The sequence below is a fragment of the Nelumbo lutea genome, chromosome 2 (assembly GCF_056320005.1).
Source record: "Nelumbo lutea isolate HS-2025 chromosome 2, American lotus-T2T, whole genome shotgun sequence".
In the NCBI taxonomy this organism is placed as follows: Eukaryota; Viridiplantae; Streptophyta; class Magnoliopsida; order Proteales; family Nelumbonaceae; genus Nelumbo; species Nelumbo lutea.
This window is the reverse complement of record NC_142685.1, coordinates 111,985,424-112,002,076: the sequence shown is the minus strand read 5'-3', so window position 1 is coordinate 112,002,076 and position 16,653 is coordinate 111,985,424. Positions and strand designations below refer to the sequence as shown.

At 38.5% G+C, this 16,653-nt stretch overlaps 1 protein-coding gene across 2 annotated transcripts in view; it reads right to left on the bottom strand.

Moving 5' to 3' along the window:
* The window catches only part of LOC148872830 (kinesin-like protein KIN-7K, chloroplastic), a 75,380-nt gene that overhangs the window by 6,841 nt on the left and 51,886 nt on the right, over positions 1-16,653 (bottom strand). The window contains exons 13-18 of one of the 2 annotated variants that reach the window (XM_088971204.1): positions 9,334-9,438; positions 9,003-9,110; positions 8,782-8,928; positions 5,629-5,811; positions 5,138-5,296; positions 4,755-4,985 (exon numbers count right to left, since the gene is read on the bottom strand). In XM_088971204.1, the coding sequence (XP_088827330.1) occupies positions 4,755-4,985; positions 5,138-5,296; positions 5,629-5,811; positions 8,782-8,928; positions 9,003-9,110; positions 9,334-9,438 (933 nt within the window). Of the gene's footprint in view, positions 1-4,754; positions 4,989-5,137; positions 5,297-5,628; positions 5,812-8,781; positions 8,929-9,002; positions 9,111-9,333; positions 9,439-16,653 lie in introns of both variants that reach the window. The other variant, XM_088971203.1, reaches the window with a different exon arrangement.

The window sequence follows — 16,653 nt, the reverse complement described above, 5'->3', positions numbered from 1 at the left end:
AAAAGTGATGTGAAGAACCTGAGACAGGGGGAGAAGAGTGTAGCAAACTACTACTCTATACATAAATCCCTATGGCAGGAAATTGATGTTATGGAGACATTGGTATGGGAGAGTAAAAAGGATGCTGAAATGCATAGAAACTAGTGGAGAGAAATAGGGTGTTTGAGTTTCTCACTGGACTCAACCCTGAGTTTGATATTATCAGACAGAACATTTTGGCCAGGGATGAGGTTACTCTTTCACAGGCATATGCTATGATAAGTAGTGAGGAGAGTAGGCGGCAGGTGCAGTTGCAGAGTCCATCTACAGAACATTTTGCACATGCGGGAATGAAACTGAAGGGCCCTATTGAGAAAAGAGAGCAGATGTGTGAATATTGCAAGAAACCATGGCATACAAAGGACACCTGCTTGAAGCTTCATCTTGAACTTCTTCTTCATAGGTTTAAGAACAATAATAACCCTAAGAAGGGCAGACAGGTGGGAAAATCCAAGACTGCTAATGCTACTACAATGCCTGAAGGGGGAAGTAAAGAAAGCGAAGAAAAATCAACTATTGAGCAGTTGGCTGCAATGAAACTGAATTTTGAGAAATATGGGAGGCTCCTAAATCACTTGGAAGCTACGGTTTCTTCAACTCACCCTTCCAACAGGAAATCATCTTCATCGGCTTTTGCTCACTCAGGTACTCGTGCTTCTGTGAATCATGATTCAGCTTCAGGTAATCATAAAATCCCTTGGATTATTGATTCCGATGCATCGGACCATATGACCAGCCTATCTAACCTGTTTTGCTCATATCACCTCCTCTCTGGGAAAGAGAAAATATCCCTTGCCGATGGGTCCCTTGCCCCCATCTCTAGTAAAGGTGATATAAAGACCTTTGACACCCTATTCTTATCTTCTGTTCTTCATGTCCCTAAGCTTAACACAAACCTCTTATCTGTTAGTAGCTTAACAAAGTCCATGAATTACAGCATAACTTTCTTTCCCACTCATTGTGTTTTTCAAGACCTGCAGTCTCGAAGGATGATTGGGAGTGGCCATGAGGCGAACGGAATATACTTTCTAGACACACCAGATCAAGCTTTGGGACCACCTTATGGAGTTGCCTTAGAGTCAGCCGTATCAGAGTCTGTTAACAAAATTTTATTATGTCATTTTCGATTTGGTCACTTGTCCTTTTCTGCTTTGAGTCATCTATTCCCAGATATGTTTAAAGGAGTGTCTGTATCGAGTCTTCATTGTGAATCATGTGAGCTGGCAAAGCATTGTAGACATTCCTATTCAATTAGCAATAAAAGATCATTCTCCTTTCCATATTGTTCACTCTTATGTGTGGGGGCCATATCACATGCCAACCATGGGGGGTTACAGGTACTTTATCCTTTTTATTGATGATTATTCACATTACACTTGGATTTATCTCATGAAATCCAGGGGTGAAGTACTAGCTATTGTGAAAAATTTTCATGAACTCATCCTCACCCAGTTTAATACCCGTATCAAAATATTCCGCTCTAACAATGCTAAGAAGTATTTTGAGAGAACCCTCTCCACCTATCTTGAAGCTTTTGGGGTTATTCATCAAAGTTCTTGTTCCTACACTCCACAACAAAACGGGGTGGCAGAAAGAAAGAACAAGCATGTGATTGAGGTTGCCAGATCCCTCTTATTTGCATCCCATGTTCCTATAAAGTTTTGGGGAGATGTTCTTCTTACTGCTACCTTTCTGATCAACCGTATGTGCTCCCGAGTCCTTGGCTTTAAAACCCCTTTTAGTCTTCTCTTCCCGGATGAGGATCTCTTTTCTCTTCCTCTCCGTGTGTTTGGGTGTACTTGCTATGTGCATATTCATAGTCACCAAAGGTACAAGTTTGAACCTAAGGCTCAAAAGTGCATGTTTCTGGGATATGCTTCCACACAGAAGGGGTATTGCTGTTTTGATCCAGTTCGTGGCACCTGCTTTGTATCTAGGGATGTCACCTTTGCAGAGTTGACTCCCTTCTTTAGTATTCCTCCTGAGGGGGAGAAATCTGATGAGTACTTTGCTATGTCTCCAGTTGTTCCTCTTCCCATACCTTGTGAGTCCGATCATGGGGTGTCCACCTCTTCCACTGAACCTACCCCTGATGTCCCTGCTCCCCCTCCTGCTTCTATTCCTACTCTCCAAAGGTGGTACCAAAGGCAAAGATTCAGACATGTGCAAGTTGTTTCCACTCCTTCAGAAGAGCATTTTGCCACTCCCATCTTTCCTGAGGAAACGGGTCAGCCCTCTACTGACCCATCTCTGACTATCCCAGACCTTGACCTTCCTATTGCTCTTCGCAAGGGCAAGCGAAAGTGTACAACCCATTGTATCTCCAAACACTTATCTTACAGCCTTCTCTCCCCTTCCTACTACTACTTTCTTGCCTTTGTGTCTTCCCATGTGATACCCAAGTTTGTACCAGAAGCATTATCTCAAACTGAATGGAGGGATGATATGATGATTGAACTTGATGCATTGCATAAGAACCATACCTGGGATATTGTGGACTTGCCGAAAGGGAAGGAACCAGTGGGTTGTAAATGGGTGTTTACCATTAAGTATCATTCTAATGGCTCTGTTGAGAGGTTTAAGGCTTGGTTGGTTGCTAAGGGTTACACCCAAATGTATGGCATTGACTATCTTGAGACATTTGCTCCTGTTGCTAAGATGACCTCAATCAGGGTTTTACTTTCTCTAGCAGCTACTTTTGACTGGCCCCTACACCGGTTCGATGTTAAAAATGCCTTCTTGAATGGAGAACTACATGAAGAGGTCTATATGTCTCTACCTACAGGAGTGTATGGGAAAGAAATGAAAAGCACGGTGTGTAAACTACACAAATCTATTTATGGTCTCAAACAATCTCCTAGGGCTTGGTTTGAAAGATTTCGGGCTGCTCTTGTCTCTTTTGGCTATATTCAAACACAATCTAATCATACACTGTTCTTGAAGAAAAATGACTCTTTGGTGACGTTCTTGATTGTTTATGTTGATGATATTGTGGTCACGGGTAATGACATTGAAGAGGCCAGTAAACTAAAAGCATTTCTCAACTCTGAATTTGAAATCAAAGATTTGGAAGATCTTCGGTATTTCCTGGGCATTGAAGTTGCTCGATCTAAGGATGGTATATTCATATCTCAGTGCAAATATGTCTCTGATCTTCTTGCTGAAACCGGTAAACTTGTTGGAGCTAAACCCATCTCCACTCCCATTGATCCTAATCATAAGCTTTTTGCCACAGATGGTGAACTTTTGTCTGATAAGGGAGTTTTTTAGAGATTGCTTGGGAAGTTGTTATACCTTTGCATGACTCGGCCAGATATTTCCTATGCAGTAAGTGTTATTTGTCAATTTATGCATTCTCCCAGAGATACTCATCTAGTTGCTGCAGAAATGGTTCTGTGCTACTTGAAAGGTACTCCAAGGAAAGGTATTATATTTGCTAAGCATGGTCACATGAAGCTGGAAGCCTTTACTAATGTAGATTGGGCAGGATGTATTGATGACAGAAGGTCCACCTCTGGTTGCTGGGAATATTGTGTCTTGGAGGAGTAAGAAACAATCAGTAGTTGCTAGATCCTCAACTAAAGCAGAATACAGGGCAATGGCTCATGGTGTGTCAGAATTACCATGGCTACGATCCCTTCTAGAGGAATTGGGGGTGGACTACGAGAAACCAATGATGCTCTATTGTGACAACCAAGCTGCTATCAACATTGCACATAATCCTCTTCAACATGACAGAACTAAGCACATTGAGGATGATAGGCATTTTCATAAGGAAAGAGTCTCTTCAGGAGAAGTTTGTTTACCATTTATCACATCAGAAGAGCAACTGGCTGATATCTTGACCAAGGGAGTTCCCAGGGAGAAATTGACACACTATATAAGCAAGCTGGGCATGATTGACATCTATTCTCAGCTTGAGGGGGAGTGTAAAGAGGCTGGGCCTAATGGGCCCTAACAGCCTTTCGTGTGATATCCTTTATTTTATCTTTTATTTTATGTTGATGGGCCACACTTAATGGGCCTGTTATTTATTCTTGTTTATTTTCTTTATGTAACTGCCAAGCTGGCCGCCCACTTAAGGGCATTCTTGTCGTCATAAAATTTTAGATCTTAATAAGATAGGGTTGGAGGAGAAGGGTGATTAATTCGACTTCTTCTTCTCTTACCTCTTTTCTTCGCCATCTTCCTCTCTTATACAGTTATTCAGATCTATTCTATTTTGCTAATCACTAAGTTTAATCTTGATATTAGATGACCGATTTACATCTTGCACAAAATAAATAGATATTACAAATCGTGAAGATGATTTCCTCTTTTGATCATAACACTACAAAGCTATTCTTTGAGCTTTAATGTTTGAAAAAATTAAAAACATGTGAAGGTAAGAGTTCAAGGAGAATCGAAGAACTAAAGATAGGAAAGCATAGAGAGATCCAAAAATTAATATGAAAAGAAATTTTAGATTTGTATATTTCCAAGATTTCTAACTAAAGAAGTTTCTTGTCAATTTGTATATTTCGAAGATTTCCAACTAAAGAAGCTTCTTGTCAACCCCAAGTAGCAATCTACACTTGCATAGATTTCAATGAAAATCATTGACTTGGTAACAATTAAGTGAAGTTCCTTAACTGTTTGATGCAAATGTGGTTCTATGCTATTGCCACATTAACCACTAGCTTTCTAAATGAAATTAATTTATTTAAAGGACATACCAGAAGTGTCTCTTGTCCAGAAAAAGTAACATTACAAACTTCTCTATCTTGTCCAGCCTCCAACAAAATATCTGCATGAGTACTTTCAGTAATTAAAGAATTAGCAATTCTATGTTCTGTAGGACAACTAATGCTTTCTGCCCGAGGAGTTGAAGGTGCAGTAATTGATTTTGTCCCACTTGATTTATCACCATCTGTGCTTGTCAATGTGGCGAAGCCATTATCTCGTTTCTGCTAATAGAATATTAATATTATATAAGCATCAAGTAAAGAATATTTCTGTAGCACCTGGAAAATGCCACATGCATAAATTGAAAATATTTATTTTGTGACACTTCTAGGTTTCAGCATATCTCTTTAAATAAAAAAAATTTATTCCATACCCGCAACTTGAACCAATTTAGCAGTCCATGCTTTCGGTTCTTTTTTCCCTCCTTAAAAGAATCATCCGTGGCTTCACCATTGGCTTCTGTAGAAGCATACAAGTCGATGTTTTCATCATCCACGATCAAGTCTCTCCTTTTGTGGGGAAGATATGCAAGCTGTACAATTAGGTAATGCAATCAAATTAACTAGAACTAGAATAAGACCTAAACAAAATTTTACATGAGTTCTTTTCTTTCAATGTCATTCGGAAGAACCTAGGAGTAGCTCCAATAGGCAATAAAATGAGAGAAAGTAGATGATGATGATGAGTTCTTTTTCTTTCACTCATTTAAAAGTGAAGTTATCTTCAAACTCAAGTGAACAGGCAAGGAGTGGGACAAATTCTGTAACTATCCATCCAATAGAATGCCATATTATACACCATTTCTTACAGATTTATATCCAAATGAAAAGAATTATTAATTTGCATGAACTTCAGCCACTAAACCTCTTCTTCTCCAAAAGAATGTCTTCTCCTGGGACCAGGGCGTTGAGGGAACCTTGAAGATTGTGTAGCCTTTGTGGAAACTAAAATTAATTTTGTCAAACGCTGTATCCTACTTAAGAGAGCAGCTTTAGCTTCTTCTTCTTGCTCCAATCTTGATTGCAGCTTGACTTGATCATCTTCTAACTTTTACATCATGTCACAGAAAAGGAATTTGGTCAAATTATGCACATCATTATGGCAAATGGATTATAAAGAAACGTTACATAAAGAACTTAAATATATCTTGCATGAGTTTAGTGAAGAAATAATGCATATAGGTAACCTCTCAAAGAAGCTTTTCTTCTGTTCTTTTCTTTTAGTTGACAAGTTCTAGTAAAAGCATTGGCCAAGATAGATTTATTGATGAAGATATGAAGCCAACTTTTTAATTTTTTTTCCATTAACTATATAAGATTAAAGGGCAACCTGGGTGACCAGGGATAAAATCTTGGAAACAGAACCTCTGTATGTGCGAGGTTAAGGCTGCATAAATCTGTCCCTCCCCAGACCCCACATTGGCAGAAGCCTCATGCACTGGGCTGCCCTTTAACTATATAAGATTAGATTAATCCTAAAACTTGAACAGTAACAATAGTGATGTCATGTAACAATTGCAGACGACCATAATGGTCCTTTTCACCAAATATGTATTTTTCTTTTTCTTTTTTTTTTTTTTTTTTTTGGCAAAGAGGCCATTCATCACTGTTAATCTCCTACTTTTATTCCTTGAAGTTTAGGAATATTTCTTTGCATTATCTAGAGTAAGATGGATATTTGATCACTTCTAGTTCTCCTACAATACAACAAAGTATACAATTATGTACAGATACTTGAGGTATTTTATCACACTAGAAAGAAAAGGATGTTCAAGCCTTCACCGAAAAAAAAAAAAATAAAGCACTGGAGATCTTAATAGTTTATCACAATCACAGAGACCAATTAGCTGCCTACTAGAGAGAAGTTTACAGAGTTCACGTTGATGATGTAGTGGAGGGTGGTATTGTGAGAGCATTTGCATGACTAAATCAAAAAAAAGGGACAATCAAACAACTATACGAAATTTTTTCCTTCTACCAAAATAAATTACTAGCCTGGTAATGTGATGCGTCTAACCGAATTGAATATGCAAATCTGCCATAACCTAGTTAAGACCCACAATCAATGAGCATAGACTTTCTTTTTGACAAATAACAGAAATGTTCGCCCAGAAAATCCTTATTACTAAAAAGTCAGTTGTGGCTAACTGTTTTGCAGTCATCCTCCACCACTACATCAGTCCGCCCATTCATAGTAATTACACCAAGGGCCTCATGGATGCCCAAGACATGTATAAGACTATACAGAGTTCTGTTAGCAAGATATTAACACAAAAGCAGTATATCCCTGTCAAAAAAATCTGCTGTATTCTAGGGTTCTGAAATCCTTATCTACTAATAGCCATGAACATATCTTCCCTTTGATTCTCCCCACACCACCTGCTCATCAGCATAGAGGTTCTGAAACATCTGATCATTTATCTCCCCCCAAACAAGACAATTCTCCTCCTTTTGCTTAACCCCCCAAGCAGTCAGCTTTGCAGAAATTAAAAATAAATGGAAACTGGGACCTCTAGGGAGTTTGGTAACCTAACCAGGTCTGAAAATCAGAGAAAAATATTACTATTGTGGTTTCTTATTAGTCCTATGCCTGAAACCCCTGGGTTGCCAAGACTACACCCACCTAAATTAAATTTCAAGCTTCCCATATCAGGTGCTCTCCTTTGCTCATTCCTGACTTGGTGCCCCACTACAATTTGCCATCCTCTAAATTGTTCATCCATGGTAACTCCTTTAAAGTCATCATACCAGTGCCCAATGTGCTATCCTTACCATTTTGAGGTTTATCAGCAAGAAAACCACAAGTTTTTTAATCTTTAACAATTCTTGCAATCCTTAATCCTTATATATTATAAAGAGACACATGTATAGATAATAATCATGAAATTTGAAACTCCACAAAAAGCCTTCTTGGAAAGATGTAATGCTTGTGACTTACTCCAAAAAAAAAGGCCTTTTTGGTGCATTCTTCGCAAGGCTAATGGTGAAATCTCCTACCACTTATTATTTCTTGCCCTTTTGCTTCTGATATATGGGACTGGTTTCTTTCTTTATTTGGTTGCAGGCGGATCCCTCCGCCAGATGACCAAAGAAAAGGAGCAGGATTATGTGGAGGTGTGTGTGAGGGATGACATATGCTGGACTTCATGGGAAGAAAGGAATTCAAGGACATTTTCTGAAAAGGAAAGAAATAAAGAAGGTATCATTGAAGATATAACAGTTAGGGTGGCACATTGGTTAAAATCTTTTCACCTGTTTGCTGATGTCACTATGTGTATGCTGCTGAATAGTTGGATAGAGGTGGCAAACTCTGCTCCTACTCATTCATTTGCCTGACCTGTGTGGTCACCACCAGCCCTTGGGATTATAAAGTTATATTTTGATGGGAGCAGTGAGGGCAATCCAGGTCCCTCAGGTGCAAGAGGTGTTTTCAGAGATGAGAATGGGAAGCTAATTGCATTGTTTTCAGGTCCCATTGGGGTTGGGGACTCTCTCAGAGCTGAGGTTTATGATGTATTGGAAGGCCTAAGGAAGATAAAGGAGCTGAATATACAAAAGCTAGTTGTTAAAGGGGACTCAAAGTTGTTCTTAAGCTGGTTATAGAAAGACCTCTAGAAATTTGCCAAAGAGAGGAGGGAGATTAAGTGGCTAACTAGGGGGTTGGAAATCCAGTTTCACTAGGTGAAGACAATTGCAAATGCCTTTGCAGATACCTTGGCAAAGAAGGGGGTGGGAAGGGATCGAATTTTTTGGGCTATATTGTAATTCATTTTCTTGTTCTCTTGGGGAGACTTATGACATTTTATCTCTCTCTGGAGTGCTGTAATTATCTTCTTCATTAATAAAATGAGTTTTTGTTATTGATAAAAAAAATCAATAGAAATTGTCTAATAACAATAGAGAACTTTGTAATGTAAATTCAATTTTTTTTTTTTTGGGGTGTGCACAACTCACAATGAGATCAAACCTTTAAGAAGTAATAGCAGAAATAAGAAAATCCCCCTCACAATTGGTGTACCTGTTGTCTAAGAAGCACAATATCATCATCCTTGACATCTTTCAATGGTGACACAGTAATGATACCCCTTTTTAGTTGGTCCAACTCTTCCTTTAAACAACGAATCTCGTTTTGGTATTTCTTGATGAGTGATTTCTCATCAATTATCTGTAGTTGATAGGATTACCTCTGTCAGCTGTCAAGTACATGTATCCAATAAATGAAAAAAGATTGAAACTCACCTTGTTTTGTGATGCTTGAATTTCAATGTGTTTTGCACGATGGGCAAACTTCAATGTGTTATGTGTTTCTTCTGAATTACTTGATGAAGGAGTAACAGTGCAAATAAGCTGTAGTTCAACCATAATCAGACAAAATAATAACATTTCTGACATATTTATCAAAAAATTAAATATACTACTGACACATTAATATAACCAGTTGGTTTTATTAAAATACATTTAAAGCTGCCTATTAAAAACTACAGTTGATGTTCTGGAGAAACAAATCTATCAAAAAAAAAAACTTGGATGGAATTAATCTGTTTAGCCATGATCCAACTAATATACTTACAGATACACGCCCATGACCACTTAAAGATGACTGAAGGAGCCTTGTAAGTTTAGAATCCCTATAAGGTATATGAGTGGCCTTTCCATCTGTTAATTTTGATATCACCTGCAATTCTATAAATAAAATATTAACAAGTTCCTGAAAAGGCTATCTAGGACTACAGAGACCAAAGTAGTAAGTATGGATAAATACCATCTCATAAAACATAACTTCAGATAGGGGTAACAATTGATAGCACATAAAAAGGTCAAAATAGCTCAACATACGATCCTTATTATGAGTTACAAAATGTAGGAACAAATAGAAATCTGCAATTAGGATTTACCAGGGAAGTGACAAATTATGTGACAAATACTCCCGTGTTTGTCACAAATTATGCTACAACAACAAGGCATTGACTATTTAATGCAGTCACAACTTACAAGACACAGGACTACTAAATGCATTCTCAACTACTAAATAAACATAAATATGATATTAATGACAACTTTGACTCCAGCAATTTTCTAATGGCCCCTGTTTGTTGAAATTGTGAAGTAGAAGAACAAGAAGAGAAGAGGAGAGGAGAGAAGAGAGTAGTGTATGGGCGGCAATGACTTCTCAGCCGGCCCTAGAAACTAAGATATTACAATAAAAGGACTAGAATGTCCCAGATTAGCGATGGGACACCTAGACAGTACAAAAAATAAAACCAGTTTAGGCCCAATAACTAAAGGCCCATAACAACATATAAAACTAAAACATAGAATGTTAAATAAGCCCACCAACATTTAATCACTCGACCCAACACTCCCCTCAAGCTAAGCATAGATGCCAGTCGTGTTTAGCCTGCCAAGTAAGCCAAGGAACTTCACTGAAGACAGGCCTTTTGTCAAAACATCAGCAATATGCATCTCTGAGGGTGTGTAAAGAATGCAAAGTTCACCTAAGACAATTCTCTCTCTCACAAAGTGTTGGTCAATCTCAATATGCTTAGTCCTATCATGTTGTACTGGGTTATTTGCAATGTTGATTGCAGTCTTGTTGTCACAGCACAGCTTGAGGGGACATCAACTCTCAATCCTAACTCGCCTAGGAGAGTCCTAAGCCACAATAGTTCTGCAACACGATGTGATCTCACAACCATATTTTGCTTTTTACTTCTCCAAGTAACCAAGTTCCCCCAATAAATGTGCAATATTCGGAAGTAAACTTCCTATCTCCAATCGATCCAGCACAATTAGCATCAGTATATGCATCTATCTCAAGTTTACTGTGCCTCTTGAATAGGAATCCTTTCCCTGAACACATCTTCAAATACCTAAGGATCCTTTCAACTGCTTTCATGTGAGGAATCTTGGGAGAATGCATGAACTAATTGACAACATGTACTGCATAAGCTATATTAGGTCGGGTAAGAGAGAGGTATATCAATTTTCCCACCAGCTTTTGGTACCTTTCTTCTTTTTTTGATCAATACTTTTGGTACCTTTCTTTATCGGAGTAGTCCACACCAATCAACTCCTGGAGACAATGGTTTTGCTCTATTGGTGCATCTGCCAGTTTACTTCCCATCATACCTATTTCCTTTGGAATATCAAGAACATACTTCCTTGTGACCTTGCAACTTCAATCCCAAGGAAGTAACTTAGATGGCCTCGATCTTTAATCTCAAATTTAGATAAGAACTCCTTAAATCTTTTTTATCTCTTCCGGATTATTCCCCATAATTACCATATCATCCACATAGACAATGAGAGTAGTAAGCATATTACCATGTTTCCTTATGAACAAGGTATGATCTGCACCACTCTAAGTGTATCCCACTTTCTTCATGACCCCACAAAGCTTCTTAAACCAAACTCGAGGAGATTGCTTAAGTCTATATAATGCTTTCCTTAGCCTACATACCTTCCCATGAAAGTCATAGCCAAGTAGAGGATTCATAAAATACCTCATCATGTTGATCCCCATTTAGGAAAGCATTCTTCACATCCAACTGATGTAGGTCCTAAGAAAAAATTTGCAACTAATAACAATAGAACCCGAATTGTATTAAGCTTTAAAGCTAGAGCAATAGTCTCCTTGTAGTCAATCCCCTCCTGAGTAAACCCTTTTGCCACCAGCCTGGACTTGAATCTTCCAATGGAGCCATCCTCCTTGTGCTTCACAGTGAACACCCACTTACACCCTACAATGATCTTCCCTTTTAGTAGATCCACTAATTCCCCAATCTTGGCTTTCATTAAGGCTTCCATTTCCTCATTCATTGCCTCTCTCCATCTTGGCTACCTGGAAAGAACATGGACAAAAGAAAGGCCACACACTAAGGAGTAGTAACAAGGAGATAAACAAAAATAAAAGACATATTTAGCAAAGGGATATCAAGTAATACAAGAACAGACATGCTTACGAAGAGCAATGGGAACATCCAAGTTAGAAGTAGGAGTGGTAGCATCAATGATTGGGTTACCTGCATCCACTGATATAGATGATCTGGGTCCAGATGATTGTTGCCACAAGTTGGAGGATCTCACTTCCTTTTCTTGTAGACAATTCTCATATCTCTCCATTGTCTATTAACAACATTAGTCCCTTCCTCAACATCTGGAGTAGTAACAAATTTAGTAGGAGTCTCACTAGATTCACCTGGACAGGTAGAACTAGGAGGATTAGGAGGAGGAGATGGAAGACCCAAAGCTGAAAATGGCACAAAAAAGGAAGGAGATGAAGGATCCTCTTCCATCCTACTAGCCTCCCCCTGAAGAGGATTCTTGGAGGACAAAAAATAAGGCTGAAACTCGTAAAACACATTCTTGGTGACATACTTTCTCTCGGTAACTAGATCATAGTACTTATAACCTTTTTGTGTGAGAGAGTACCCTAGGAAAACACCCCGTATGGCCCTAGGGTTCAACTTTGTCTTCTTAGGACCCTTGGCATGGATGAAGGCACTCAACCAAAGACTCTGGAGGAAAAGGAATCTTGAAGGTTAAGACAAATGACAAAAAATTCTCATACCCAACACCCTAGATGGCATTCAATTTATTAGATATGATGCAATAAGGATTGTTGAGACCAATAGTTCTTGGGAACCTTGTGCTAAAACAGTAGTGCTGAAGCTGTCTCCAATAAGAGTCTATTCTTGTGCTCAACAATCCCGTTCTGTTAAGGGGTACTAGCACAAGATGATTAATGCAAGATACCCACATCCTCCATGAACAAATTTAAGGAGCTTTCAAAATACTTAGTAGCATTGTCTGAGCGAAACTGCTTAATCTTCTTGTCAAACAATTATCAAAAAAAACCTTCTTGTCAAACTGAATTTCAATCATTTTATAAAATACCATGGTTATCTATGGAACTTCATCATTCCCTTGTAACAAGTAGATCCATGTGCATCATAAATAGTGATCAATAAAGCTGATAAAATAACAAAAACCATCTATAGAAACAAGGAGTGAAGGGCCCTACACTTTAGAATGGACTAAATCAAAAGGAGCTTGAATTTCACTACTATAAATTGGATAAAGAGTTCTACATTGTTTTGATAACTGATACATTTCACAAACCAAACTCTAACTCGAAACACAATTAAACAACTCAAGAAACAATCCTTGCATCAAAGAAAAAGACAAATGACCTAGCCTAGCATGCCATAAATGTAACCAAGCTACTGACTCCTCATTATCCCGACCACTAAAAGTAGATGACTATAAGGCTAAACTAATGTTTGCATCAAAATAATAGAGACCTCTAGACTCATGACTGCTCCCAATCGTTCCCTTCATCAATCTATCATGTAAAACACAATGAGTAGGAAAGAATGTCATGCTACAATTTAAGACAAGGAATACAGCTTGCCAACCAACTCGGAGTGGAGAATTTATTAATTGAGGGAGACTCTAAGGTGGATGTGGGCTGGTTGGTGAATCTAGATATTGTTAATTGGGATTATAGGGATCTCCTAAGAAGAGTTAATTAGCATACAAGAAACATGTCAGTTAGTTTTCAATGGGTTAGCAGGTCAGAAAATGTTTTGGCTTTATTCTCTTGCTAAACAAGGGGTTTCAAAAGTTTCTTTGTATTGGGCTACTTTGTAAACTGATTTCTATTTAGCATGAGCTTTTTGCTTTCATCCTTAAAGAGGAGGTCACATCTCGTGCCTCTTCTTAGGTTGTTTGTATGCTCACTTTTTCTCTATTAATAACAATTTCATTCATTTAGCAAAAAAAAAAAAAAAAGCGTTTTGTAAGCTTTGAAACAGATAATAGGTTTAAAGAAAGATTGGGAACATGCAAACAAATTTAAGGGAGAGATCCTTGCCTAGGTTAACCTCCTCCTTTCCAAAGATGCTGGAGAAGGAACCATAAGCTACTCTCTTGTTATCTTGGTCAGACATCAAACGTTAAGAAGACAATAAAGAAGACATGTGTGTCATATGGTCAGTAGCACCGAAATCAATAATCCAAGAGTTAGATACTATAGGACCAGTCACACTATGAGAAGAGACGGTACCTGATTTGGCAAGAGAGGTGGATGCAAGTGGATTGTTCCTCAACCAGCCATGGCTCGGCTATGGATTTCTACCCCATCAGCTATGAAATCCAAAAAAGACCTTAATGTGTGGAAACTGGTGGTCTGTCCCGTTGGAGGAGGAGCAACCATGTATGTGTTCTTTTGGCTTTCAACACTGTTACTTATGACAACATTTCCACTTGTTGTTTGGCTCTTCTAAGGCTTCTTGTCCTTTCTTAATGCAGCTGGTTTCAAATGAAGGTAAAGAATCTAGCAAGTCTCTTTTAGATGTTTGTCTCCTCCACAATGAGAGCACTTGAGGTGCCTCATGTCTGAACCCTTGCCCCCTTTTTGGCTTAAAGAAATCAAGGTTGAATGCTCAATGGGCTGCACTTGGGTGTCAACTTGCATCTCTTTCTTCGTTTCTTACAAGATAATAATCATATTGTAAATTTGGAAACTCATCCCTTCCCAAAATTTGAGATCTTATACTTTCATATATCGGATCCAAGCTAGCCAAGAACTTAAAAGCTCTACCTTATTCTATCTATTTATCATGTCTCTCCTTTCTCTTGCATTCTCCCAATCAAGTACAAGTAACAAGATGGTGGTCCAGTTCTTCCATAATCCTTCCAAGGTTGCAAAATAAGTTGCAATAGACATATCCCCTTGCCTCAATGCAACAATATCTTGTGTTAATCTATAAATTCATGCATTGATCTTCTGGTGTCCATAGATTTTAGACACATTCTCCCAAATCTTAAAGGTTGTATGGAAGTGCAGAACAGTCCTTGCTACCCTTGGAGTCATTGAAGCAAGCAGCCAAGACATAACAATGGCATTCTCCTTGCACCAGGTTGAGTATTCAGCACCATCCACTTTAGATTCCTTCTTCTTTCCATCTACATAACCCATAAGCTCTGGGGAAGTAATGAAAAGTTTGGCTGAAACAAGCCATTCTCTGAAAATGTATTCATCCAACAACACACTGATGATTTTCAGACTATGCAGATTTGGATTTTCCAAGTTTGAGGACCTCCCACCAGTCCTACTATCCTTAGGAGACTTCCCCTGATATTGTGGACATGTTCTGCTCCTAAGCCCTACTATCCTAGGGCTTCTTCATAGTAGCCAAGAAAAGGAGAAAAGAAGGAATAGAAGAGAGAAGAAAAGAAGGAGAAACTAGATGTAATCAGTCAAGCCAATTGATGCTCTGATACCATGTTTGCTGAAATTGTGAAGTAGAAGAGCAAGAAGAAAAGAGAATAGAAGAGAAGAGGAGAGAAGAGAGCAGTGTATGGGTAGCAATGACTTCTCATCCGGCCCTAGAAACTAATATATATATATATATATATATATATATATATTTATATTGACATTAAGATATTACAACAAAAAGACTAGAATACCCCTGATTAGCGATGGGACACCTAGACAATACAAAAAATAAAACTAGTTTAGGCCTAATTACTAAGGCCCATAACAAAATATAAAACTAAAACATAGAATGCTATATAAGCCCACCAACACTTAATCACTCGACCCAATAGGACCGATGATACAACTCAATCTGGTTTGGTTGCAGAACTGCTACAGCAAGGAAGAAGAAGAAGAAGAAGAGAATAGGATAATATGCTCTGTCAAGAGTTCCTCATCTGATTGTTTTTATAGTTTCCTTACAAGGGGTGCTCTACACTCCCTGTGCAGGTTAACCTGTAACTAACTCTATGCTGATGTGCACTTCCTGGAGTACACAGACTTGATAGGTGGTTTGTACCCTGCTTCCTCTGCTCTTTGAACTGAGCCTGCTGAGCAACTAAATGGACCTGTCTTGGTGGCTCTGCTTCTGTGGGATTTTGGGTCATAACAAATCCTTCCCCTTTAAAAGCAACCTTGTCCTCAAGGTTGAGAGATGGGTACTGTTCCTTTAACTGACTGCAGTCCTCCCATGAAGCATCTTCAGAGGGTAGGTGATGTAGGACTAGCTCAGTTCTAGTCCTCAGAGAATGTGAATGATGGCTATAATGGTTTCTTGAAGGAATAAGAGAAAATATGGAGAGAGGAGAGAAAATACTCGGAATCACTCTAGGGCATGGGAATCACTCACCATAGTTAGCATAAGCTGAAGAAAACTCAATAAACTCCATTGCCTTTGTGTAAAACGTCCATACATATTTATAGACTCTAAACACATAATAATCCTAGGAGCCAAACTATTAGACTCATAATAGTCTTAGGAGTCAAACTATTAGACTCAATAATCCTAGTAGGACTCAAACTAAGTTGTCATATCCTATTTCAATTCAAAGAAGACTCAATTACTCTAATCCTACTTATGCAATGACTCTGAAATTTTAAACATAAACAAACTATAACTATACAAATTAAACCCTATCAATGTATCCCACATAAAATTGCAAAGTAACAAAAATACCCCTACTATCCAAAAATACAGAAATACATAAAATTTCATAAAATTCCAATTTTGATTCTTCAGCTCCTGCATCAGTAGACCCTTCCAAGTAACTAAGGCCTGCTGAATGAATATCTTACCTCTCTTGACCCAACGGAACAAGATAGTTTGAGGTTCAACTTGTAGTTCTCCCTCAGAAAATTCAGGTAGAGTTGGGATTGTGGTTGGTGGTGTTCCAATGTAAGGTTTCAGCAGGGACACATGGAAGATAGAATGTATCCTTGAAGGAGGGAGGTCCAGCCGGTAAGCCATGGACCCAATCCTTTCCGGAACCTGAAAGGGTCCAAAGAACCTTGAGGATAGCTTCTGCCTAGCCTGTTTAACCACAGTGGTTTGTCTAAGGGCTGCAA